General features: G+C 46.6%; 1 protein-coding gene across 6 annotated transcripts in view; it reads right to left on the bottom strand.

Moving 5' to 3' along the window:
- Positions 1 to 25,426, bottom strand: part of Capn9 (calpain 9) — a 52,692-nt gene that overhangs the window by 5,876 nt on the left and 21,390 nt on the right. For 2 of the 6 annotated variants that reach the window (XM_003473457.4, XM_013156525.3), the window contains 9 exons: positions 24,248 to 24,284; positions 22,473 to 22,550; positions 20,192 to 20,249; positions 19,061 to 19,125; positions 18,546 to 18,614; positions 18,162 to 18,240; positions 16,327 to 16,443; positions 14,461 to 14,519; positions 11,925 to 12,119 (listed from right to left, as the gene is read on the bottom strand). In XM_003473457.4, the coding sequence (XP_003473505.2) occupies positions 12,093 to 12,119; positions 14,461 to 14,519; positions 16,327 to 16,443; positions 18,162 to 18,240; positions 18,546 to 18,614; positions 19,061 to 19,125; positions 20,192 to 20,249; positions 22,473 to 22,550; positions 24,248 to 24,284 (589 nt within the window). In that variant the 3' untranslated portion in view covers positions 11,925 to 12,092. Of the gene's footprint in view, positions 1 to 11,924; positions 12,120 to 13,299; positions 13,388 to 14,460; positions 14,520 to 16,326; positions 16,444 to 18,161; positions 18,241 to 18,545; positions 18,615 to 19,060; positions 19,126 to 20,191; positions 20,250 to 22,472; positions 24,285 to 25,426 lie in introns of those variants that run through there. The other 4 variants (XR_010051221.1, XM_063260029.1, XR_010051223.1 and 1 more) reach the window with 4 other exon arrangements.

Here is a 25,426-nt window from a genome sequence, read left to right as displayed (position 1 = left end):
ATCTCCCCTGTACCCCAAGGATGGTGGTAGCCATCCTGGATCTGAAGAGTGAGGAAACAAGACACAGATGGGTATCTCTGCTGGCCACATGCTCACTGGCACAGCCAGGGGTGCTGTCCAGACGCAAGACACAAGGAGAGAGTGGCAGACAGAAATACGTGCCCACACACCTCCTTCTTCCTCTTGGAGAATGACGAGCAGGGCCAGCTGTACACACTTGGTGAACTGGTCTGCCTTGGCCTTGGCATGCCCTGGGTGCAGAGGAAGGAGGGCAGCCGCTCCCACTCAGCCCAGATCTTTCCAGGAACATGAGCTCATTTGGCCAGAGGCTCATTCTCAAAATCCACATTTCATTTTCCATTATCCCATAGACACTTTGTCTTTGCTTCCTTCCGAGTGATTTCACACACAGCGGTTATATAGTTTGCTCTGATTTCTGTGTGCACCTCAATAAATCTCTGCACATTTCTTTCAGCACTATGGCAATAAACACATACTGGGCCATATGTGCCTGTGGTTTGGTTTCTTTTAGGAACATTTTGGAAAGTTAAAGGCCTGTGACTAAGGGGCTGGGAGGGTGTTGAACCTCAAGAGTTCTGTGCCTCTCTTTCCAAGATGAGTTTGGAATGGGGAACATCGTAGTGCAATTGTGCCCCTGGCAAGTGGCAAGTGTAGGGGACAGTGTAGGAAAGTCATTTATGACATGGATTTTGGGGGAGTCAGAGAGTGAACTGTTTTAGGCCTAAAAATAGTTTCTTGAGATGTTCATGACTGAATCCAAAAACTGGAACAATGTTACCCGAAGAAAGGGATTTTGTATATATAATTAAGAGGTTACAGACCTTAAAGTAGGCCAGTGATACTGGGTTTTCTGGGCGAGGTCACTAATGGGTAAAATTAACCCTAAATTAAATAAGCCAAGTTCCCACTAAGAAAATTTAAAACCCAGAGGCAAAAAATCCAACTGATTTCAGATAATGGTATACCCAGACAAACTCAAGAATATTGATAGGAATATAAAAATATCTAGCAACCAAGGTAAAACTCATAATGTCTGATAATCAATAAAAAATTCCCAATCATACAAAGAAGCAAGAAAATAAAACCATAGTGAGAGAAAAATCAATCCGTTTTTAAAAATGCAACAGAGCGTTTTAAATGCAGCTGACCTAGAATGAACATTGAATCGATTTAACAATCCAGCACATAAAAACAGCTTTTACAAACACTTCCTGTGTTCTCAGGAAGCTAAAGACAAAACATGTGATAGAGAGAAATGGGTAAGGTGGAGAGAAAAAACCCAACAATTCTGGGAGGTGAAAACCTCAGTGGATTAGCTGAAAACCACATAGAGATTAAAGGCAAAGTAGTAGAGAAAAAAGTAAGTAAACCTGAAGTTGGCAGAAGAAAATATTTAATGAAACAGACAGAAAAAAGACAAAAAATAAATGAAGAGAATATATAAACTCTGGCATAATGTCAAGTGGTCTCCTACGTATGTGACTGACCTGCCCAAAACAGAAAGAAGAGGTGCGGGGATCAAAAATATTTAAAAGGATGAGGACTGAAAACTTTCTAAATTTAACAAAAGCCATGAGTTCCCCAAGAAACTTAGTGGACCCCAGACAACACAGACAGCAAGGTGTATCCCAATCACCTTGTTTGCTGTCAGTGAGAAGCTAAAATGTTGTTAAGAAATACCTTTAAAAAGTAGTATATTGTATGCAAAGGAACAAAAGGTGACCAAGGGTGACAACAGATTTCTCATTGGAAATGTTGTGAGTTGGAAGAACATGCATTTCCTGATTTTAAAACTTACTACAAAGTTACAATTATCAGCACAGTGTGATACTGCCATTGAGACAAATATAGACCAATGGAATGTAGACCAAAAGAACCTAGAAATAAAGCCTCGTGTATATGATTAATTGATTTTGACAAGATTCCAGGACCTTTAATGGGGGAAAGACAGTCTTTACAGCAACTAATGCCAGGAAACAGGATCCCCACATATAAAAAAATGAAATCGAACCCTTAATACCATATGCAAAAATTAACTCAAAATGGATTAAAGACCTAAATTTCATGGTTAAAACTATAAAACTGAAAGAAGAACACATATGGGACAAATCTTTATACACTAATTTTGGCAACACCAAAACTATCAGCAATAAAAGAAAAACACAGACAATTAAGACCACCAACTTGCAAACATTTATGCATCAAAGAGCATTATCAAGAGAATAAAAGACAACTCATGGAATCAGAGAATGTAATTTTAAATCATTTATATGAAAGAGGTTACTATCCAGCATATAACTTAACAAAACACAAACAGCTCAATTAAAACATAGACCAAAGATTTTCATACATTCCTTCAAAGAAAATCTACAAATGGCATATGAAATGATTATAGGCATATGAAAATATGCTCAGCATCATGAGGGAAATACAAATCTAAACCACTTTACACTCATTAGGATGACCATGATCTGGAGGAAAAAAGGCAAATAACACTAGTGTCAGTGGAAGTATGAAGAAATCAGAGCCTAGTGCACTGCTGGTGGGAGTGAGGGACAGTGCAGCCACTTTGGAAGAGTCTGACTGTTCCTCAAACAATTAAACAGAGTCACCCTGTCACCCAGCAATTCTACTCCCGGGTGGCTGCCCAGGATGTGAAAACAGATGTCGACACAGAACCTTGCTCACATGTTTACTGCAGCCTCACTCATAGTCACCAAAAGGGAGAAACAACCCAGTTGTCCCACTAAGTAAATAAACAAAATGTGGCCTCTGCATATACTAGAGCATCATACTAACATAAAAGGAAAGTGTGGATCCTTCTAGAATATGGCCGTGCCTCAAAACGTCACCCTGTGAAATAACCCAAATACAAGAGAACAAATATTGTATTATTCCAATTATATGAGGCAGTTAGACTAGGCAATTAATTCATACAGACAGAAAGCAGGCCAGGGGAGGAGAGACGGAGAAGTAATTGTATAATGGTTGCTGAATTTCTCATGGGAGAGCAAATCTCCTGGCAATGGATAGTGGTGATGATTTTGCAACACTGAGAATGGATTTAAGACCACTGAGCAGTACACTTAAAATGGTCAAAGTGGTGCGTTTTGCCATGCACAGTGTACCACAGTAAAATAAATTTTAAACAATTGTCCTACCTGGATGATATTAGGGATGGTTTTTAAACCATTTTTTTATATTTTCAAGACAACTCTTTGTAATACATTGAATAAATAAATATATAACAAAAACACAAAACACTGCATTCATTTAGAATGCAGTGGGGTGTTTTTTAGAACACTGTTCAGGTCACTAACCTGAACCAAGGTCCGGTGGAGTTGGAATGTGATGTGCTGTCCTAAGAGACCTCTATCAGTGGGTTTTCGGCCAAGGAAAGCTTTGTTCATGCACACACAATGGCCAATTCCAAGCCCAAAACACTATTGGCTTGGAAAGAAGGGGTCGACTCTATACTTCTAACAAGTAAATAGATAAGGGTGAGCATGATGAAGGATCTGTGGGAATCTCAGCCTCGCATTTTCTGATGTTTCAGGGCCTTTCCCAACTTAGTGTAGTGTGGTTAGGTTAGTGTCAGAATTCTAACAGAGTATGGAAGGCCTTTCTGGGAATGCTCTCAGACTCCTGTTTGGGAAGAGCGTTACCTTGTTTCTGTGGAGAGTTTCTCATACAGTGCTCACTGAAGGCTGCCTCAAGGGCTGATTTTCCTGCCTGGACAGCATAGGTCATCTACAAGCTCAATGCCACATGCTGTGAGCAGAGAGGCCCTTTCACATGTCACAGAAGGACACAGAGTGAGTGGCCCTGCCAGGCCTACAGAGAACAAGCCTGACCTGACCATGCCATGGGTCAGAGGGGCCACAGGTCACATCCTAGACCCAAAGTTCTCTCATTTGTGATTCTATTCCCAGATAGTAACTGGGCATCTCCCACAAGACACACAGAGGTCACCTGTTCTGAGTCATCCCCTGCACTGAGTTTTCTCCAGTCCTCAAGGGAGACCTGTGATAGTGAAAGCCAGGGCTTCGGGAAGAGCTGTAACCAGTGAGCCTGAGTGCCTTGTTTCCACAGGAGAGGCCATGCACCTAGCTCTGGCCTGCAACAGGGTGGGAACTATGCTAACAGGTGAGCAGGCTGAGGCCAACTCTTGTACTGGAGGTCTTAAACTGTGGGTCACAGAGCAGTATCGTTGCTAGACAAGAACCTTTGCAGCCTGTAGAACACAGAGGCTGAGGTATCGGGAAAGATTGCACGGAGCTGGATGCCAAGGCAGGTGCAGTTCTCCCCTCTGCATGAGGCAGAAAGCGTGGGAGCCTGGTGGGGACTGGGGCTTGGGTGAAGCAGCTTGGAAATGGGACTAAAGCCTGGAGAATATTAGCCGGGACATGGGAGGAGGAATACCACTGTCCTCAGTCCAGCAAAGGCAGGAGGCTGTGTCGATGAGGTGAGCAACTAGGAAACCTGATGGTACTGCAGCCCTCATATGGGACCCCATTGATACTGTCCACACTTCAGGTGGCCAGCACTTTTCCAACTGAGGAAGCTGCTTGATATGCTGAGAAGTGCGGGTGAGAGCATCCAAGAGGGTGCAGCTTTCTTTAGAATCTAGAAGGTAGATTCTTCTAAAGAAGGCTGCCCACCACCTTGGATTCTAAGGGATAAGAAAAAAGGCTAAACCTACATGGATGGGCAGTTCCTGTGATTTTATAGGATGGCAGTGTGTGCTGGTCAGCTTTCCGTTGCTTGGACAAACTCCCTGACACTCACAATTTAAAGGAATAATATTTTATTTTAACTCATGGTTTCAGGTACACACATTAGGGGGAGAGAGCAAGGTGACGGAAAACTGCTAAACTCACAGCAGCCAGTAAACAGAGAGAAGGGAAAGAGCGTGAGAGGAAGGAAGCAAGAATCAGATACAACCCCCAAAGTCATATCTTCACAACCCACTTCCTCCAACAAGGGCTACCTCCTACGAGCCCATTCCACTATGAACGCATCAGTGGACAAATCCATTGACAAGTTAGTGCCCTCCCAACCCAAGCATCTCTACAGAAGTTTTCTAGCTCAATCAGTTGACAATGAAGATTTACTGTTACATGGGGCCAGAGAGCTGTGATGGGAGGAAGAGGGGTTCAGAGACTCTTCAAATCAAGCCCTGTGTGGCTTCAAGAGGGTCCTTTGGAAGGTTACTCACTTCACAGACCCTGAACTGTCAGAGGCAGATGGGGTGACTTTTCAACTTCCTCTTCTAAGTGACTCCATGATCCAGTTAGACCAGAAATTATTTTTCTTAACCTGGCCTTCAAGCTCTGGAACGAGGAGGAGCCACAGGACTGTACAGAGATAGCTGAGGTCCCACAGCTCTAGGGTTAGATTATAGACTAGAATCCAGAGCTCAAAGTCCAAGGTTACTTCCATCATGTGATCTTGCATTTTTTCCTCTGTAGCTCTACCTTGAAGTGGCTGGTCCTCTTCCTTGGAGGGTGGGTGACTTTTCCTTTCAGCAGAATCTATTGATGCTGAACTGGGGAACTTGGTACTCAGGAACATCCTGTGCTATATTCTTTTACTGCAGTGCTGTTAGGGTACCAGGATGAGTCTTTCATCCTCCCTCTTCTTCCCTTCCTTCTTTAAGAGGAGGCCAGTGGGGCTGGGAAATATCCCAGGCAGCATCAGGAGCAGGCATAGCCCATTGCTGAGTCACAGCTGCAGGGACAGGCAGCTTTCACCCTGTCCTTGGCAGGAGGTCCTGGCTCCCTGTAGAATGGGGCTTTGTCTCCACAGAGAACTGTGGGCACTAAGCTGGACTGGCACCAGTGGCCTCATTACCCGCCCACCAGGTCACATGCTATCTTCCCAAAACCTTTGGACACCAGTGTGCCCAGAGGCTCAGCCAGCTTGGCAGGGAGGATCTAGGGCTGCCTGGAGCCTTAGATGAAGGTGGCTGGTTCTGAGGTCCGAGCCAGGCTCTGGAAATTTGCTCCAGGAACCTTAGGGACTGATTTCTACTGCCCCTTGGGAGTTGCTCTTTACACATGACCACAGGGCTCTTAGGAATACGAGACCTGGGAACCATCCTGTGGGAGAGATGCTGGGGATAAGGAACCGTTTGGCAACAGGGCTAGAAGGGTAACTGCCCTTTGTGATGGCCGATAGTTTGCCCTGCTGTTTATCACCTGCTTAGGGAATGGCCTCCTTCCTAGTGCATTTCACTGAGGACTCTCAGGGCCACACACACATTTGTGTCATACCCAAATGTCACTTAATCCTTCTCCATGCAGGTTGAGGCTGACTTGTTAAGACAGACAGTGTCAGGGCTGCTCCTAGCTAAGCTGAGCCTGCTCTGGGGAGGCCTTGGCAGGGAGGTGGGGAGCCTCCTCTGCTGGGAGTGCCAGGCCTCCTGCCAGGGCTCCCACCATTTGGAAACAGAATAGGAGGAGAGTTTTTTAAAGTAGTGTTATCAGTCACTAATTGGAATGTTTTCAGGTTGATTAAAGGCATTATAGCTTCTCAAAATTTAGAGACCCCTGGCTGTCCATGAAGCACATCTCACATTGTTTTTTGTGAGCCCCTCTGGTCTCACTTTGGGCTCTTCTTCCCTCCTTCTTTCCTTCTTTTTTTTATTTTTGGTACTGGGAATCAAACTCATAAATTTGTGTTTGCCAGGTTAGGTGCTGTGCTGCTGGGCTAAATTCCCAGCTCTTGTTTTTTTTTAACCAGAGATTGAACTAAGGGCTCTCACACTGAGATATTTCTCCAATTCTTTTTTCTTTTTTCTTTTGTGACAAGTTCAAGTTCTTACTAATTTGCAAAGATGCATATACTGGGCTCAAACTTGGAATCTTTGCCTCAGCATCCCATAGTGCTAGAATTACAGCACTGTGTACCACCCAGCCCAACCCTCAGCTTGGGGTTTAAACAACCTCTTTCGTGGGGATGAAAACATCAACCAGACTGCCAGAGTATTAAATGAGCTACTTATAGAGCATAACTGGTATTTCGAGTGAATAGGATGAAGTCAGAAGGCATCTGTGCTTGTTTCCACTGCCGTTTTCTGAGAAGCCCCACTTCTTCCCTATCTTGGATGAAGAGCTGGGCAGGTCTCAACTTCCCTGGCTTTCCCCAGGTCACATGAGTCTTCCAGATGCTGTCAGTCCAGGAAAACACTCAATTTAGCTATTAAAATGTCCCTTCCAAGTCCAGACAGGCAACTGAAGCTGAATCCCCTGGACAGAGTGGCTCTATTTGTGACCACAATGAAGTTATACTTTGAACATTGCTCCTGCAATCAGGCACAGAACCTCACACATATGTCACTCAACCAAGCTGGCACCTGTGATAAAAGGCAGAAAATAACCGGCAGATCAACCTCCTTAGTACCACGCTTAGCTCGCACTGCACTTTGTAGAGCTGCTGGCTGTGGCCCTAAATATGAGCTCCTATTCCATAAAAGATAGGTGAAAACAATAATTATTCTTAAAATTAAGAAAAAACTCACATCATGGATTTTATCTTGATTGATTTAACTCAGCCAGGCAGAATTTGGCTGATTCAATATTATCTACTCATTATTTCTCATCTCTGTCTGTCTCACTGTGGAAGACAACTCCAGTGACTCCCTTTGAATGCAAAACAATTACAGTGACTTTGATTATCTGGAGACTTGTTTCCTTATACGGATATGTAAAAAGCTGGCTAGGATATTCCCTTCTCTCTTCAACTCGCTCTAAGCATTGCAAATCAGGCTAGCCAAGGTGCTAGTATGTAATCTCTAGAGCCAACAGATAGTCCTGTTTCCTGGCATAGTGTTCTCTGTATAGAATATGTACTGGATATGAGCACTAGATGTTAGAGCCAATAGCTCCGGGAATGTCAACCGGGAATGTCAGCCTCAAGATAAGAGGCTATGATTCCTCAGGGCACAAAAGTTTTCATATCAGAAATCTGAAGGGATAGCCCCCCCAAACAATTCCACTGCTACTTTAATTGGATTATGTAAATTGATTCTTGTGCATATCTTTGTCTTTGCAATTTACAGAGATGCCATTCCTGCACCTGGCCAGCCAGCTCAAGTTACTCATGTATTCCCCACCCCCATCCTCACTGTCACTCATCCCTGAGCCACACCCCCCTTCTTCACAAGATAATAAATTCTGGGAGAGGCCTAGGATCAAGGCCTTTGTCCACATGTCCTCACAGGGATTGGATTTAGGACCCCTTGGCTGTCCTTAACTTGGAACATGTCTTGGGTTGCATTGGTGGTGGTAGATTGGAATTAACTTGCTGGGATTCCAATAACTTTGCAATGGGATTACAAATATAACCTTTTGGATTGTGAGGAAAACTAGAAAGAGGATTACAATGTTTGGATGACTGAACTTGATATTTGGGTTTACAATACTTACTTCACAAGTGATGTACTTTGTGTTAATAGTTTACTGATATATTTATTATCTACTATCATGACACACACCTATTTTAATCATACAAATAAATGCTTTTTAGTAAATTAATAGACTTGTGATGGCATTTCTGCAACCCAGACTTAGGGCATTTTTATCAGCCCAAGAAGTCCCCTCTAAATCTCCATGCCAGGTACCAATAACTTGCTTATTTGACTCTACAATTTCTCTTACTGGAAGCCTTATGTAAGTTGGATAAGCATGTATCAGTAGTTCATTTCTTTTTTACTGTGAAATAATTCCATTTAAGGAGTTTGTTTAACCCATGCATTATTCAATGAATGATTTTCAGTTTTTGTCTTTATAAATAATGGGGCTATGATTATTCATATGCAAGCTTTTGTGGAATGTATATACAATTCTCATTTTTTTTTCCCTAGGGCAGTGAAACAGAAGTGGAATTGTTAATTCACATGCCTACTGTATAACTTTCAGAGGGCCCACCAAACTGCATCTCAACATGGCTGCGCCATTTTGCATTCCTCTGGCAAGGACAAGGATTCCTGTTTCTGCACATTCTCACCAATATGTGCTATCAATCTTTTCTCTATGCCTTGGTATCTCATGATGCTGTCAGTGTTTTTGTATGTGGTTCTCTAATAACTAATGATGTACAGCATCTTTCCATGTATTTGTTGGAGATTTATGTATCTTCTTTGGAGAAGCATCTGCTTAAGTCTACACCCATCTGAAATATTGCGTTTCTTTTCTTACTGAGTCTCAGTTCTCATATATCCTGCATACAAATCATTTACCAGATGTACAATTTGTGTATATCTTCTCCAATCTGTGACTTTTCTTTTTCTTTTTTATGCATATTACTTTTTGAAAAACAAAAGTAAATATTTTAATATCAGTGAAGTATGAAGTATTTTCTTTTATGAATCATGGTTTAAATGGTATATATATATAAAACCTTTGCCTAGTCCAAGGTCACAGGACCTATGCCTATGTTTTGTTTTAGAATATTGATGGTCTTAGCTTTTATGTTTTGGTATAATATATGATTGCTATATATAGTGTGAGGTAACAGTTTACGTCCTTTTTGTTTGTTTGTTTGTCTGTTTGTTTATGGCTATTGGGCTCCAGTTGTTTGAGCATCATTTGTTAAAGGCTGCCTTCTCCTCCATTAAGGTAATGCAGCACCTCTGTAAAGAATCAACTGACCATAAAAGTAAGGTTATTTTTGGATTATTCAGTTTATCTGTATTTTTTTTTCTCATGCCAAAACAGATTCTCTTGATTATAGTAAGTTTTGAAACTAAGAAGTTCTTGGTTCTTGTCTTGTAGTCTCTTTGTCGTATCTTTAGGATTTTTTTTTTTTTTTTTTTTTTTTTTTTGTCTTTTTCCTTTTTAGCGGTACCGGGAATCGAACTCATGACTGACTGCCTGCTTGCAAGACAGGCGCTTATGCCGCTGAGCTAAATCTCCAGCCCCTCTTTAGGATTTTTTGCATATAGATTCACGCCACTTGTGTATAAAGAGAGACTTACTGTTTCCTTCTTAATCTGTTTGCATTTCATTGCTTTTCTTGCCTAATATAGTGAGAACTGATATTTTTACTTTATTCTCAATCTATTCCTTATCTTTTACTGTTAAATGTGATGCCAGCTGTAGGTTTTTCACAGAAGCTCTTAAGAAAGTCCTGAAAATTTTCTTCTGTTTTTAGTTTTTAAAAGAGTTTCAATCATGAATGGTGTTGGGTTTTTTTCTGCAACCAATTGAGATGGTCACAGTTTTTATCCATTATTCATATGTTGTAAGCATTGATTTTTGCATGTTAAACCAACCTTGCATTCCTGGGACGAGTTCTGTTTGGTCTGTTGTGTAATTTTTTTTCCTGGTCTTTTGAGGCAAGGTCTTACTATGTAGTTCAGGCTGGTCTTGAACTTGCCGTGTATCCAAATTGGTCTCAAATTTATAGCAATTCTCTTGCCTATTTCTATGATTCCAAGTACTTTTGAAAACAATGTGTATTAATTATTTTGGGGCAGAGTTTTCTATAAATGCTAGTAAAATTGGTTGATTAGCTTACTTAAATCTTTTGTTCTTATTAATTTTCTGTCTAGTTGCTCTCTTAATAATTAAAAACATGGTATTAAATTCTGTTTTGTGTTTTCTTTGTTTACATACAGTTTTGCTTCCTAAGTTTTAAGGCTCTGCTGTTGAGCACAAGCATTGCTTGTTATGAGGAAGGTACAGAGTCCCGACTTGAATTTCCTCCAACCACTCTCCCCCTTCCCTCTTGGCACATTGGGCCCCCATTTCTCCCTCCTTTTTTGCCAGTACACCGCTAAAAAAGTACAACCTTGCACGTTTTGAGCCAAATCCCATTTTCTCAGCTGAGCAGCATTTTTCTGTTCCGTGTTTGGGAGTCATACGGAGGCTTCTTCCCTCACGATCAAGAGGAATAAAATCAGGTCTGACTAGACTCTGGTCTCTCTGAGAAGAAACAGCATAACTTCGGCTTTTCTGAACCAAAAGCCTTGGGCAGGGAGAATATCTATGAAAGGGTTTTGGCCCAGACAGGACACAGTAGCCAGGAAAGCCTCAACCGGAAGCAGGAAGCCCCATCTCCCCTGCCCCTAGGAAGTTACCTGTGACGCCATCTTCCCGCCCCTGGAAATTTACCTATGGCGCAAAACCTAGGACCAATGGGCTACCTGTGCATCCCTAATGCCCGCCTTAGGTTCCACCCCAAACTGAGGCTACTTACATACCCCCATGCCACGTGTCCGCCGGAGAGATCGCCAGACGCCAGCGGTGGGGGGTGCTGGCCATCTCTCTCCGTGTTCTCAGAATAAAGGCTGCTTTTTGTTTTATACTTCTCATGTTTTGGAAATATTTTTCATCTTTTCGAAATAATCCTATCAATCTAGTGTGGACAGAATCCAGCCCAGCAAAGGGTGCAGAGCTTTCTATGTTGCTCCTCTCCTGTGAGGGTGTTGAGATCGCTTGGTTCCTCAATAATGAAACACATATGTGATGCACAGTGCTCGGTTATGACCTCACACCTCACACCTCACACCCTCCTCTCTCATCTTATCCTCCTGCCCCATGTTTGCAAGAACATTGTATTATAAAAAATATATGAGCTAGATGTGGTGGCTCACGCCTGTAATCCCAGCACTCCAGAGGCTGAGGCAGGAGGATCATTGTGAGTTCAAGACCAGCCTGGGCTACAAAGTAAGCTCAAGGCCAGCCTGAACTGCATACCGAGACTCTGTCTCAAAAAGAAAAAAGAAAAGAAAAGAAATTTGAGCACTGTGGGGAATGCCACATGGAGGCCAGGATTCTGGGTGCATAATTGGAAAAGGGAATAGGAAGGTAAATGGAGCGGGGAGACACTATCCGCGTCTGGTCTACCCTCTTATGACAGTGTTTTCACGAAGAATGATCTTTCACAAGGTCAGAAAATGAAGCTGAGTCTTTCATTCTTCAAATAAGGGTAGAGAGGGAGAAAGTCTGAGGAAGCGAGATGCTTGGGGAGGAGCTTGGGCACATTGCTGTCCACCAGAGAAGCTCTGAGGTTCATGGTCCCAAAGTCAATATGCAGCTGGACAGGCTGCATCCCTTCAAGGTCACTCAAATATTCATTGTCAAGTTGATGAACTGAAAGTAAAGAGACAGAGATAAGGGCTTATCCCTCTGCTCCCTCCAGCAGCAGGAATGATCCCAGTTTGCTAATGACATGGAAACTCTGGCCATTTGATCATTTTGCCTGCAAAATTGAGCTTCTGCCTCCACATGAAGCCAAATTTTTTTTTAAAAATTCAAAAAGCAGATTCTTAGCACCTTAAATTCTCTAAAGGTCCTTTGCAATTTAGCTCACTTCAGGCACAGAGAGTGAGAGAAAGGGATGATTGAATGTGCTCTCTCCACCCTGGGGAGGGGAGCTCTCACCAAGGTGCCTCAGCAGGGCAGTGTGGGGAGCCTTTCTCTTTGGGGAGTGATTTCCCTGCCCTGAGGAGAGAGGTAACTCTTGTCACAACAGGGCTGCTGTGAAGGAAGCAGTGTCCAGGCATGGGGTCTATGTAAGTGAGCTCCTGGAGATGTGTGTGGAGTTCTCGTACCCCCTCCTCTCTCCAAGTCCACCCTGCTTCCCTTTCCTACCAGGCTTGCTGATCACAGTATTAGGACCTCGGAAGCAGTTATGTGGGAGACTCTCTCCCATCCCTGGACAGGGCATGAGTAGAATCAAAGCAATTAAGACTCATGACTCTTTGAGCAGAGAGACTGCAGGTGCAGCAACTCTGCCCTGCATTGGCTCCCATTACCCAGGGGCTCCTGCTGGCTGTTCCTGGGCTGCTGGGGGACTTTCAATAATGCCGATCCTGGGAATGCCTCAAAGACTCCAATTTAGTTGGTATGGGGCCTTGGTTGGGGCATGGACTTTAACATCACCCAGTTGAAGCTAATGAGTAGCCAGAGAGGGACAGAAGGCTTGGAAGGAGATGTGGTGGGCAGGGCAGGAGCATGGTCTAGCTCCTACCCACAGACACTGGTGTTAGCAGGCACAATTTGATTCTGATGGTGAACAGCTTCCTGCACACTTCCGGATCTCTAGGGCCTTTGGCCAATGTCGCCCAGCTGCACCTTTCCCTCCCACCAGGGGCAAAAGCAACCACACACTTTTTATGTGCTGATTAGTGTGATTAGGCCAGTGGAAAGCAAGATATGGAGGTGGATCTCTGCTTCCTCATTTTCATGAGAGAACAGTCTGAGGACATGTGTCTCTGTTTGGGATCCTGGGGTGCTTCTTGAAGGTACAGATCAGGGGAGTTATATTTACTGCATGTGTCCTACGTGTTCAACTTGGAGGAGAATACTGGAGAAAACAGAAGATCCTGCTTCTATTCTCAGAGAAGTTACGACATGGCCTGGGATCCAAGAGACACACATGGAAAAAGCAACAATGAGCCAACACAATAAATCAGCATTTCTATGCTATTATGAACCAACCTTTTAAAATAAGATCAATGTCTCCATCTCTATCTGCAGATAGTGAAACTGAGGCACAGAGGAGGCTATCAATCTGAATCAGAGTGCAAGGGGCAAAGGAGGAACGTCCCACATCTGAATACACTGCCACTCTTGGGACAGCCAATAAAATGTTATCTGAGCCCCAGACAGCGGATTCCGAGGCTGGGGATGAGCGTGTGGTGGCAGTGTGGCTGCAGAAGACAGGGAGGAGGCATGGCAGCCTGGTGCACTATGGTCCCACCCAAGGGACAGCAAAACCAGACAGAAAGACACAGCGTGAGTGGAAAAAAGGGAAAGAAAAATTATGCAGACTCGAAGGAAAGCATGCTGTAGGTCCCTTCTGCCTTTGGGCAAGAGAACATCGACCACAGTCCTCAGACTTCATGTGGGCAGATCACAATGTCCCTGGAAATGAGATTGCACTGTGGCAGGGCTGGGCAGGACCTGTACTCTGCATTCTAACCAGCTGCCTGGGCACTGTCCAAGGCCCGCACTCAGGAGAGGGGCAACATGAAATCCCAAATGTTGTCTTCATGCTGCAGAAATTCATCTATACACCCTTGGCCTGTCACCCCCGGGACAGCTTCTGCAATGGACTAAAGACTTGTGTTTCTAGGGTTTTGAGGTGCACACACAGACATCACAGAAGTCACAGGATGACCTTTGTGAGGGTGAGTGGGCAGATCTTGAGCTAGAAGGCAGACAGAGGAGCTGGTCAATAGAAGGAAGAAAAGTACAAGAAAGTGATGTGTTCATACCTCTGTTTGAGGTAATCCATGTACCAGTGCCTCAGTTTGCACCTCAGAACAATGGGGATTCTACTGGCACTTAGCAATGGGTTCAGTCACTGAGCCAAGTGAGCAGTACCTCAGAAATATCAGCTACCATATTGTCATGCCTGTGCTAAGTACAGCCCTCACTGATGCTGAGTTCAGCAATGCCCTTGGAGAAGCACTCGTGGTTCCCATACCTCGTTTATGTTGAGGTGGATGAAGTCTTTGCTCTTCATACTGAGGGCCTGGAACACCCCTGAGGGGAAAGACAGAAAGATGTCACCATGGAGACCATCTCTTCAGCGAGCGGAAAGCCATCCATGGGGGAGCTGCTCCCTCTGGTGGGAAACAGGAATTGCAGGGCACAGCCTGAGGACTGGAGCAACAGAAGGGACTTCAATTCCTGCAGCAGGACAATAGTCTTGGGAATGGCAGCTCATGCTGCCCCTATGCCAGTGGTTGGCAAGTTTCGGAATCTAAAACTTCCCTGTCTTAACCTTTTAGAGTCCCAGATTCCCTGAAATCCATGGTCACCAGCCTATCCATTGGAGATGTTTGCATGTGCAAGGGCAGAATCTCTGGGATCCACCACTAAATAATTCAGGGGAGAAATATGTGTCAGAGGGAAAAATTTGTTGAGACTTGGTATACAGTGCTAGAACATGCTGGGAAATTTTATAAGTTCTGATGCGTGTAGATGCAGAGTATTTTATAAATTTCCACCCCTGAGAGTGTAACCTAATTGGTCTACCATGTAACCTGGTCACCACATTTGTTTATTTTATTTAATTTATATATTTTGGTGATGCGTGGGATGAAACCCAGGTCCTGGCACATACCAGGCAGGCACTCACCACTGAGCTACATCATCAGAAAATTTCAAGCTCCCTTAGGAAGCAAAAGTTTGTGAAGCACTGGTGTGAAGAACATGGGAGTCTGTTATCTTCTGTATTTATGTGCATGGTGGAAAATTTCTATGGTTGAACACTGAAACCACCCCGGGCCAAAGCTGTAGCCTTGGTGAGTTTCCCAGCTGATGCACTGTGAGGATGCCAGAAGCCTGAGGGCCTCTTCCCTGGCTCTCCTCCACCAGAAGACCAGCCAAAGCGGGGCCAGAAAAGATCAGGTGTGAGGGGGGCTGAGGAAGGAGATCAGCTGAGAAGAAAAAAGTTATCAGCTCTCTGATTCCTAGGGTCTGCTCTGATCACCTCATGAGTCTAAGTGTTATCTTTGGGATGGGTCTTTCAAAAATCACTTCTTCCTGGCTACCAGTCACCACGTGAAGGAGCTCTGCCTCCTGGAAGGACCTCCAGGGCCCTTCCCCTCCTCCCACTCTGCCTCTGCCATGTTTATAGACTTAGCATACTAAGTATGGCTCCCCCTACCTCCAGCTTTCCTACTAATGGAAACAAGTTCAAGCAAGTCGTCACCTTGTCCTCACCTGGGTGGAAGAACATCATTGAGAACTTGAGACCCTGCCTTGAGGTTGTCTACTGATAGATTTTAGCAAATGGGAGGCAGGCCTAGACACACAATTGGAGAGGTTATGTGCAAAGTGGAATGTGGGAGCTCTTGTTTGAAACTCAAACTCTTAAGATGGTGACATCACAGCATTTGACCCAGCATGAGATGCCTGGGACCTGGGTCCCTTTGTACTGGGAAGATGAAAGGCTGGGCACATCTGGCCTCTTTCACAGGGGGTAAAGTGTCATAATGGATGCAGCATCAAGACGGGCACCCACAAGTGGCTCCTCTCCTTTTCTGCTATAACATTCCTCTAGATCTGTCTGCTGTATTTTGCCTGTTCTTTTCCCCACAACATTGTGGATTGAACCCAGTACCCGTGCCCTGGCTACCTCCCCAACCCTTTGTTATTTTGAGACAGATTTTACTAAATTTCCCGGGATGGATTGGAGCTTGTGAGTTTCCTGTCTTGGCCTTCCAGAGCAATGGAATTACAGGTTTGTGCCATTGTAGCCAGCTCAAATTGTATCTTAAATGCTCAGGAAGCATGACTGAAAATGCCCTGAGGTGCCTCCACCCCTCACAGCTCCCACACTCACGGGTTGCGTTCTCCAGCCGCACCAGGCAGTTGAGGAAGTCATCAAGGTCCATCTGGAATTCCTCATCTGCGTACCTGAGCACAACCAGCTGCAGGAGGTGGCTGCTCAGCTGGAAGCCTGCGGAGGGATGGGAGCCTGAGAGTTGCCATGTTGGCCCATGAGTCCACGGTGCCGGGGCCCCCAGGTGGCCCAGGGTAAGTGGTCAAAAGGGGTAAAAAGTGTCTGCTCCGCAGAGCAGAGATGCTCTATCTAGGGGCCTTGTCCCTGGTCTGGATGTGGGTCAGGCATGTGTCTGTGTTGGGGACTCTGAGCACTAGGGGCACCATCTGAATTTAACGTGTCTAAGGAGTTCCTAGTGTTGGTTTTGCAGTCACATCATTCCTGGAGGCTTACTGGCTTTCCAGGAGTCCCACGTTGGTTCTGCAGCAGCGCCCCCTGCTGGCACCTGCCCCAGCACCCTCTCAGGCCTGATACTGAGGTGTGTAAGCACTGCTCAGGGACATTTCAATGTCGAATGTGTCTCAGAGAGGCACTGCAGCCCGCATGAAGACACCATGTGGGCTCCTTCCTGCCTGGTACCATGGAGGGTGGCTTCCTTTCTCTGCCTTCAGTTTCTCATCTGTCAGATTTGGGTTTAGACACAGCAGAGTTTCTTCCAGATCCAGTTTAGCTTGATTTCTAGTCATACACTACTTTTTTGTTTGTTTTTGAGGTTCTGGGGACAGGACTCATGCTAGGTAGCCACTTACCACCAAAGTGCACCTCACTCTCTAATTGCTAAAGTGCTCTCAGGAGCTCTGTACCTTCTCTCTCCCATCCTAGCCCATGTGTTCCCAAGATTGTCCAAAGTTCACACTGGACCTTCTTGGCTCTCCTTCCAGATTCCAGCCAGAGGAAGAGGCTGGTTAGCCCCAGAACACAATTTCTGGAGCCCAAACAATGGTACTGGCTACAGCTGTGCCAGGATCCTGGGGTCTCCCTCCACAGACTTGGGGTGGTGAATCTCTCACTTCAAATCAGGATGGAAATTTGATCACATTCGTTCTCTCTGAGGGCCCCTTCATTCCATGCTCAGCTCCTCCTGCTCTGGAAAATCAGGCACCACTGTGACATTCTCCCTATCAAAACGTGACCTAGGTATGTTCTAGATGTCTAGTGCTGGGAGTGGGGGAGAGAGTGGTGTCATATGCAGTAGCAGCCCCTGCCTAAAAAGTGCATTGGATTCAGGCTGCCGAGGAGTCACCAAGACCATGGCTGGTGCACAGGAGCCTGAGCCCCCAAGACCAGCCTGCCAGGCAGTGACTTCGGGAGGTGGAAACGTCACTGGTAGCCTGTCCTTCATGGAAAGTAGTTGGCTATCAACTGAGTCATCTGGTTTAGATTTAGAGACTGTTGCTGGCAGAGCTGGTAACAGGCCATGGGTGGTAGGTGGAGGGGCGCATGGTTGCCCAAACCGCAGGCAGGCACGCTCTGTGCCTATGGTGGTGACTCCCTCAGAGCAGCGCTTAGAGGACTGGAGGCACTGCAGAGTCACATATCACTGTGCTGGCTGAAAAACCTGGCCAGCTGCTGAGACGCCTGTGGGGGCAGGACAAATTCATTCATAGAGGACGTATCTTAAAAATTCCTACTGATGTACACCATGGGTTAAAGCAAGAACCTGGATGTGCGAGGGAAGCCTGCCATGTTGCTCTGGAGACTGTGTTCTTAAGAAGTGTCAGAGCCACTCAGAGGCTCACCTTTCAGGGGCATAAGACCTGCTCTTGCCTGCTACCTGCTAGGGTCACAGGCGGGTGCCCCTGAGGGTAGTACCGTCACCCCAGGTTTTCCTTTACCTGCGGCTTTCAGTGCAGTCCGCAGCTCATAGGAGGACATAGTGCCTGACTTGTCAGAGTCAAACTGGAGGAACAGGTTCTGTGGGGAAAGTGAGGCAGTGAGGAGGCTGTGTCATGGGACAGCAGTAATGGGGTGGCGGCTGCCCAGGAGACCCCGCCTCCCACCTCCAGCCTACAGAGGCAAGGTCGGGCTGGGCCCTGTAGCTGTCTCTCTCTCTCTGCCCACATCTCCAACCCCCCTCCGTGCACACTAAGCCAGCCGCTGAGTCACACTGTAGCCCGAGCCCTCTTTCTGTCTCCCCCTTGCCACTCCAGGATCACCCCTTAGCCTGTGCTCCTCCCCACCCCTGCTTTGGGCTTGGCTGTCTGCTCAAAGTCACATACAGTCCACTGCTTCAGCTTGTTCCAGAACACCCAGAATTCACTGAAGTCCAGCTTCCCGTTGCCTGTGGTCTGGCCACATGGGTTAAGGGAACAACCAAGGCTTTTTGTGGGATCCCAGGTCTGGTAACATGTGTGTGTGGGAGGGGTGCTGTCTAGCCTGGAGGCATAGGTGATAGATTCAGGCGGTGACTTTAGTGACTGAACCATGCATCTCTGATGAGAATTAGAAGGGGTGAGTTGGGGAGGGGCCACCTGAAGGTTTGCAAAACACACAAGCATGCTATTCATTGTACTGGGTGGGCCCTCAAGTGCCAATGTGACCCCCAAATCCTTTGGATACCTTCTCCCTCCTGGATGGTCCTGGCTTTGGTTCTGACCCAGATCTAGCACCAGGCGATCCTAATATCTGGGTCTTTCCTGGGAAGGCTTCCTATTGGCTGAGCATGTAGCATTCTCAGCATGGGTGCAAACAGAAACCCTCGGCCCACACAGTGGTGAACTGTTTGGAAGGATACATCCATCAGAGATATGATGTTCTTGCAGGAGATCAGGCTTAGTTTCTTGAACTTGAAGCCCTTTTCTGGAATCACACATGCGAGAATTCAGTTGATCTGGTAAGACAGACTTATGCTTCCTTCTGTGAGAACCCCAAAGTGTGGCTAGATCTGACACCACAGAGTCATAAAGTGGACACCGTCTTATGATGCTGTTGAAAGTAGGAGCTGACACGGTCTTTCAGAAAGAAAATTTACAGCAACAAAAGACTTAGAAATGGGAATGCTAGGCTGGGATGTGACTCAGTGTTAGAGAACTTCCCTGGCATACATGAGGCCCTGGGTTCAGTCTCCAGCACTGAAACAAACACAAAACTCTACAAAACAAACAGACAACAAAAAAACAAAAAAGCAGAAAAACAGACTCAGGGGGTACTCGTATATCTGTTCATTCTAGTTCTTAGCATCCCAAGCAAAAAATTATGTAAGATTTTTATCATAAGGTTACTAATGGCAAAACTTAGAAATGATATAAATGATCATTGGAAGGGTATTACCAATAAATTTGTCTACATAATGTGCATATGAGAGAGAGACAGAGAGAGAGAGAGAGAGAGAGAGAGAGAGAGAGAGAGAGAGTATGCATGTGTGAAGTATTGGGGATTTAACCCAGGGCTTTTGCACTGAGCTACATCCTCAACTCTATTATTTATTTATTTATTTATTTAGTCTTTTCGAGTCAGGTTTTCACTATGCAGTTCAAGCTGGCTTTGAGCTCACTTTGTAGTCCGGGGTAGTCTCGAACTCATGATTCTCCTGCCTCAGTTCTGGGATTACAGGCATGAGTCACTGTGCCTGGCAATTTTTTTAAAACAGAATCTTTCTAAGTTGCCCAGCCTAGGCTCAAACTTCTCCCATCTCAGTGTCCCAGAATGCTGGATTACAGGCATAAGGCACAAAGCACAGCTCAAATTGCATAATTTTGACAATCAGAAAATCAACCATGTCAGCTGTTTGTAAAGCTTCCGTAAAGTTAGCCCAGGAAGCAGGTCCCGGGAAGAGCAAGGAGCCTGGGGAGCTGGAGGGACACAGCAGTGTGATCACTCCTCCCCACTGTGGGAGCCTGGGGGCCCTGATGGGCGTGGCACTTACTCTTTTGCAGCACAGCATTCAAAACATATTCAAGCTCCTCTGCTGTCACCTCCATGTCCTACGGGAGTGGAGACAATAGCCCTTTACAGTCCCAGCACCTCCTGTTGAGTTTCCATCTTCCTGAGGTCCATTTGGCTCAGGTGACGGATTAGCCCTGAGATCCTGCTGCAGGATGAGATGAGACGAGATCCTGCGCCCATCTCCCAGTGGCTGCCACCCACTGGCTTCTTAGGGAGGCCTGGCCAACCCTGGCAGGAGGTGTGATACCCAACTTTCCTGCAGAGGAGAAATACCCTGGGGATGGCTCCTGCCGCTCCTGGAAGACTTAAAACGCCAGAGAAATTTGGTAAAACTGGTGTGCGTCGCCACTCCTTTCCTCAGCAGCTTTGCCTAGAGAGCTAAAACACAATCCTGCTTCTGGGGCTCACCTCAGGGACCATTAAGTTGGGAGATCCTGAAATATAGCTGACTGGTGATTTTTAAAATGCCTTGGGGGTGAATTTCAGAGCCAACAATCCAAACAGTACAGTAAACCTTGTGTCCTGCAGCAAACCCTGTTGGAAATATAGTCCTGGTTTTGCCCCAGACTCATAGGAGTAGAGCCTGCAGGTTTTCCCGGTTGCCAGGTGGTTTTCAGGTACAGGAGAAAGTGGGCAGCCCTGTCATTGGCTGAACTGTCCAAGGTTTGAGCCCAAAGAGTGGGATACAACACCTGGGGTTATTTTTACATGTGCCAGAAGTTCTGCCCCTGAAGCCCATAGGCCTGAGGGTTGAGGCTTTGGCCCTAGTAAGAAAGTAAGGATGGCCGGGAGTGGTGGTACAGGTTTATAATCCTAGTATTCTGGGAGGCCGAGGTAGGAAGATTATACATTTGAATGCAGCCTGGGAAACATAGCAAGACTATCTCAAAATAAAAACAAGGGCTGAAATGTAGCTTAGTGCAAAGGCTCTTGGTTCAATGCCTAGTGTTGCAAACAGAAAAAGCAAAATGGTGCAGATGCAACCAGCCTGTGCCCACACTGAATGAGGGGGAGAGACAGAGCCACGTGCAGGGTTACCCCGAGACTCTTGCAGGATGAAGCCTACTCCAGAGGGCTATCTCCTTGTTAACAAAGGTTGAATCAGTCTCCTACCTCCAGCCCACTCCAAACTCTGTATCTCCATTCTGGCAACTTCTGTCCCTGCCCCATCTACCTCCTTTGAAACTCAGAGTCCACCAAGCTGACTCTGGCCCTGACACCTTCAGCATCAGCCTCCTCCAGCATTCTCCATTCCAGCTGACACCAGGGTTCTGTCCCCTGTCTTCCACCCCTCTGTGACCCGCTCTGGTCTGCCAGGAGAGGTGGTCACTCTCCCGCTGTGGTAAAGCTGGGCACACGGCTCCTTCTTCAGCCCAGCTTGTGGCTCCAGGCTCCTGCCCTACTTACTGATTGCAGGCCCTGTGGAGTCACCATCTCTGGGTATAGAGTCCACCTCCCAAGCCGCGCTTTTCACCCTCAAGCACTCAGCCATATGAGCCAATCCACCAGCTCCTTTTTTAGTAGTTACTCGTGGGACAGCACCTGGCAGAAGGAGGAGACTTAGCTCCCCAGGGGTACCAGGTCTCAACAAATGGGTAATCCACAGAGAGACAAGAACAGGCTGAAGGTCCAGGACAGGAAGTGGGGTTGGGATTTGTTTTCCCTCAGTGGCCTATGTCTGACCCTGAGCACTCACTGCCCCGAGACTCCTTCTGGGGTACCAAGGTTATAGTGGAATAGGGCCTCCCTGAGCACTGTGGAGTGATGAGAGGGCAACTGTGTGTGTGTGACTGGGGACTGACCCAGGGCCCTCACCCTGAGCCGTATTTTGCTATGCTTACTTTAAGACAGGGTCTTGCTAAGTTGTCCAGTCTACTCTCATGGCAGTCTTCCTGCCTCAGCCTCCCAGAGTGTTGAGATTACAGGCTTGTGTTGCCACACCTGGTGAGAGGGCATCTTAATAGCACTGATTTCTGGGCCGATTTCAAAGGATCCACTTGGTCAAGGCTGTCCCTGATTTGCCTCAAGAAGCTTCTGTGTCGCTCTGAAGTGCTTTGGGTTTGATGGCCCTGTCACAGAGGTGCACTGGTGTGAGATGCTACGGACTTGCTGGTACATGGGCCTCTGAGACCAGGGCTGACGTCACTTGCCACAAGCCCCACCAGGACTTGGGGAAGCAGTGCTGACAAAGCCCAGGAGCCCAGTGCCCTACTGGGAAGCCAGGCGGCCTTAGCCGGGGAAAGCTAAGGCAGACGGCCTACCTCACCAGCGATGTGCTGGAACACGGCCCGGAAGTGCTGCTCCTCCTCCGACTCCTGCTCAGGGACAGGCGGCAGGGCCTGAAATGTAACCAAAGGACCACAAGGAAGAGAACTGACATTCACTTCCCCAGGGACGCATCACGGTGCTGCCCCCAGGGAGAGCCGGAACTGTGCCGAGCTATACATCAGTCTGGGGTGGGGAGCAGAGTCTGGAGGCCTGGGAGGCTCTTCAGAACCAGATCCTGAAGGACTGGGTCAGCTGGACTCACAGATGTCAAGGGACAGATCGCCCTCAAGCTGGGTCCAAAAACCTAACTGGATTTCATCAGTGACTCATGAATTAAGTAGCTTCCTGTCTGTAAACACAGCCTCTTGGCTGGCAGAACAATGAGGTTTTCAGGCAGCTTGAGCAGGTCCAGAAGTAGGATGATATGAAAATGGATTGGTAGACTAGACAAGGAGTTACAGCCCTCCAATCCCAGCACTCTGGGAGCTGAGACTGGAAGAGCTCAAGTTGTAGCAATTTAATGAGACAGTCTCAAAACAAAAAAACCATTTTAAAAGGTCTGGGGATAGAGCCCAGTGCAAAGGCCCTGGGGTCAATCTCTGATAAAAAAAAATTTCAGACCAAAGTGATTGGGTAGGTCCAGGAATTGCTGTCAACTTTACTTATGGAGGTTATGGAGGTTTTAGGAAATTTTTTTTCCTTCCTGGCTAGAGCTGGCCTGCATTGGGTCTGGCTGTCGTATCTCTCTGGGTCTTTCTTTTCTTTTCTTTCTTTCTTTTTTTCTTTCTTTCTTTCTTTCTTTCTTTCTTTCTTTCTTTCTTTCTTTCTTTCTTTCTTTCTTTCTTGCTTACTTGCTTGCTTGTACCAGGGATTGAATTCACGACCTGTGCTTGTCAGGCAGGCGCTTTGCTGCTGAGCTAAATGCCCAGCCCCGTCCTGGGTGTCTGTGACTGTAGGTGAACAGCTTGATCTTGACATGGTGACATAGACATCAGCACGAGTGACCCTATTTCAGTCAGGACCAGGGCAGGGGCTCTGTGCCAACCTGCAGATTCCTTAACTTCCTGTTGGCATGGAAGGGAGGAAAGGAAGCTGGGCCTGATTATTGGCTGGGTAGGGGCTGCCAAGCCTCCTTGCCACCCTAATCTCTGACAGCAGTTACCACCGCCCTGTCTTGTCGGGTGGGCAGTGGACCCTTGGAAAGCAGGAATCTGTCTAGGTCAGGTACCACTGGGAGACAGCACACATCTGAGGAGGCTTTGGTTTCCGTGTTTCCAGGGGCTGGTGGGTGGATGCAACAGCAGCTCCAGCTAGGGAAGACCTTTAAGCCTCCTGAAGGCCTGGCATACCTGGGGTAAAGTGAAACCGGCTCCTCTGCTCCAAAGCACACACTGTGCAGGAAGAGTCCCTGGAACTCCTGGCAAAGCAGTCTACCTGCCCCATTCCTCTTCTTTTGTTGATTGTTTTTCTTAAATAAATACACTTTAAGTGATTTTGTTCTCTCCACAAGCATCAGATACCTCTCAGGGGGAGGTAGAGTCCAGAGGCAGAGAGCGGCTTGCAGAACTTTATGCTGAGCGCCTGTCTCAGCCCTGCTGTTGCCTGTGGGCTATGCATGGAGTTTGGCATCCAGGGCTGGAACCACAGCCACAAACCCAAGCACATGCACCATTTCCTGACCTTGAACTTTGAGGGGCACCATGGTCAGGAGAGAGGGTTCCAGGGCCTTTGCCCACATCCAGTTCTCCCACAGGGGCAAAAGACTCACCTCTGGAAGGTGGATGTCTATGGTTCCGTTCAGGTCCCTGTAGGGTGGAAAACACACCTCAGCTGTGGAGTAACTTCTCACGGATGCTCGAGCCACAGCAGGCCCCGTGTGGCGGGAGCCCTGCTTGTTCAATGCCCCTCACCTTTCATGGGTTTGCAGACCCTAATAAGCCTTCACATTTGCCCCCGCCTGTATTGCTTGCCTTTTTCAGGGTTTGCAGACCCTTCACCTTGACACCTGCCCCAGCCACTCAGACCCTGGCTGGCACGGTGGCAAGAGGGAGCTGGGAGCAGCCCTCCTCCAACTAAAGCCCACAAACCCTAGACTTCTAAACAAGCAGATGCTTCCTATTTCCCTGATGCATGTTAATGAGCCACTGATGAAGGGATGTGCGGAGCAGAGGGCCACCAAGGCCCACAGGCAGGATCGTCTCACCCTACTTGTGTCCCATCAAGGGGCCCCCAAGGGGAGATGCACAGGGCTCAACTGTCTCAGCCCACCCTGAATTTATCATGGGGTGGGGAGGTAAAAAGATCACAGAGTGCATAGGATCAGGACCAAAAAAACCAAAACCAAAACACAAACAGAAACACAAACACAGAAACTCTGAAGCCGCAAGCCACACCCTTTGCTCTCCCTACACAGCTGACCAGGAGCTGTGTGTTTGTATGCTCCTGTTTGAGGAAAAGAGGAAAAATGATGGAAACTGTTACTTTTTCTGTTTCCATATGTAGGGGAGTCCCAGTGTTTCCATAGCAGTAATTCTAGGAGGGAGACTTCAGCGCTTTTTTTTGTCTTTTTCCTTTTTATGAGTACCGGGGATCAAACTCACAACTGCCTGCTTGCAAGGCAGGCACTTATGCCTGCTGAGCTAAACCTCCAGCCCCGAGACTTCAGCTTTTGTTGACAAGAAAAACATTTGGAGAAATTCAGTCTTATAAGTTAACACCTGAGGCATTCCCAAAGAAAAAAGAAAAAATTCAAAGGAGATACAATAAAGAAAGAAACAAACAAACATTAAGACTGGGCAAGGCAGTTCTCCCTGGTCTCCTCATCTGCATTCACACAACAGAATTTTTCTAAAATTCTCTAACAGAGTTAAAAAAGACTTTACTGCTTCTATGTAGCTGAGAGAAAGAGCCAGGTCTTAGTCCTCAGCACCGCTGGGCTCTGGGGTGG

Source organism: Cavia porcellus, unplaced genomic scaffold (genome assembly GCF_034190915.1).
Source record: "Cavia porcellus strain 051 isolate PalLab524CR breed Dunkin Hartley unplaced genomic scaffold, mCavPor4.1 scaffold_13, whole genome shotgun sequence".
Taxonomy (NCBI): Eukaryota; Metazoa; Chordata; class Mammalia; order Rodentia; family Caviidae; genus Cavia; species Cavia porcellus.
The sequence above is the reverse complement of the archived record's forward strand: the minus strand, read 5'-3'. Positions and strand labels throughout refer to the sequence as shown.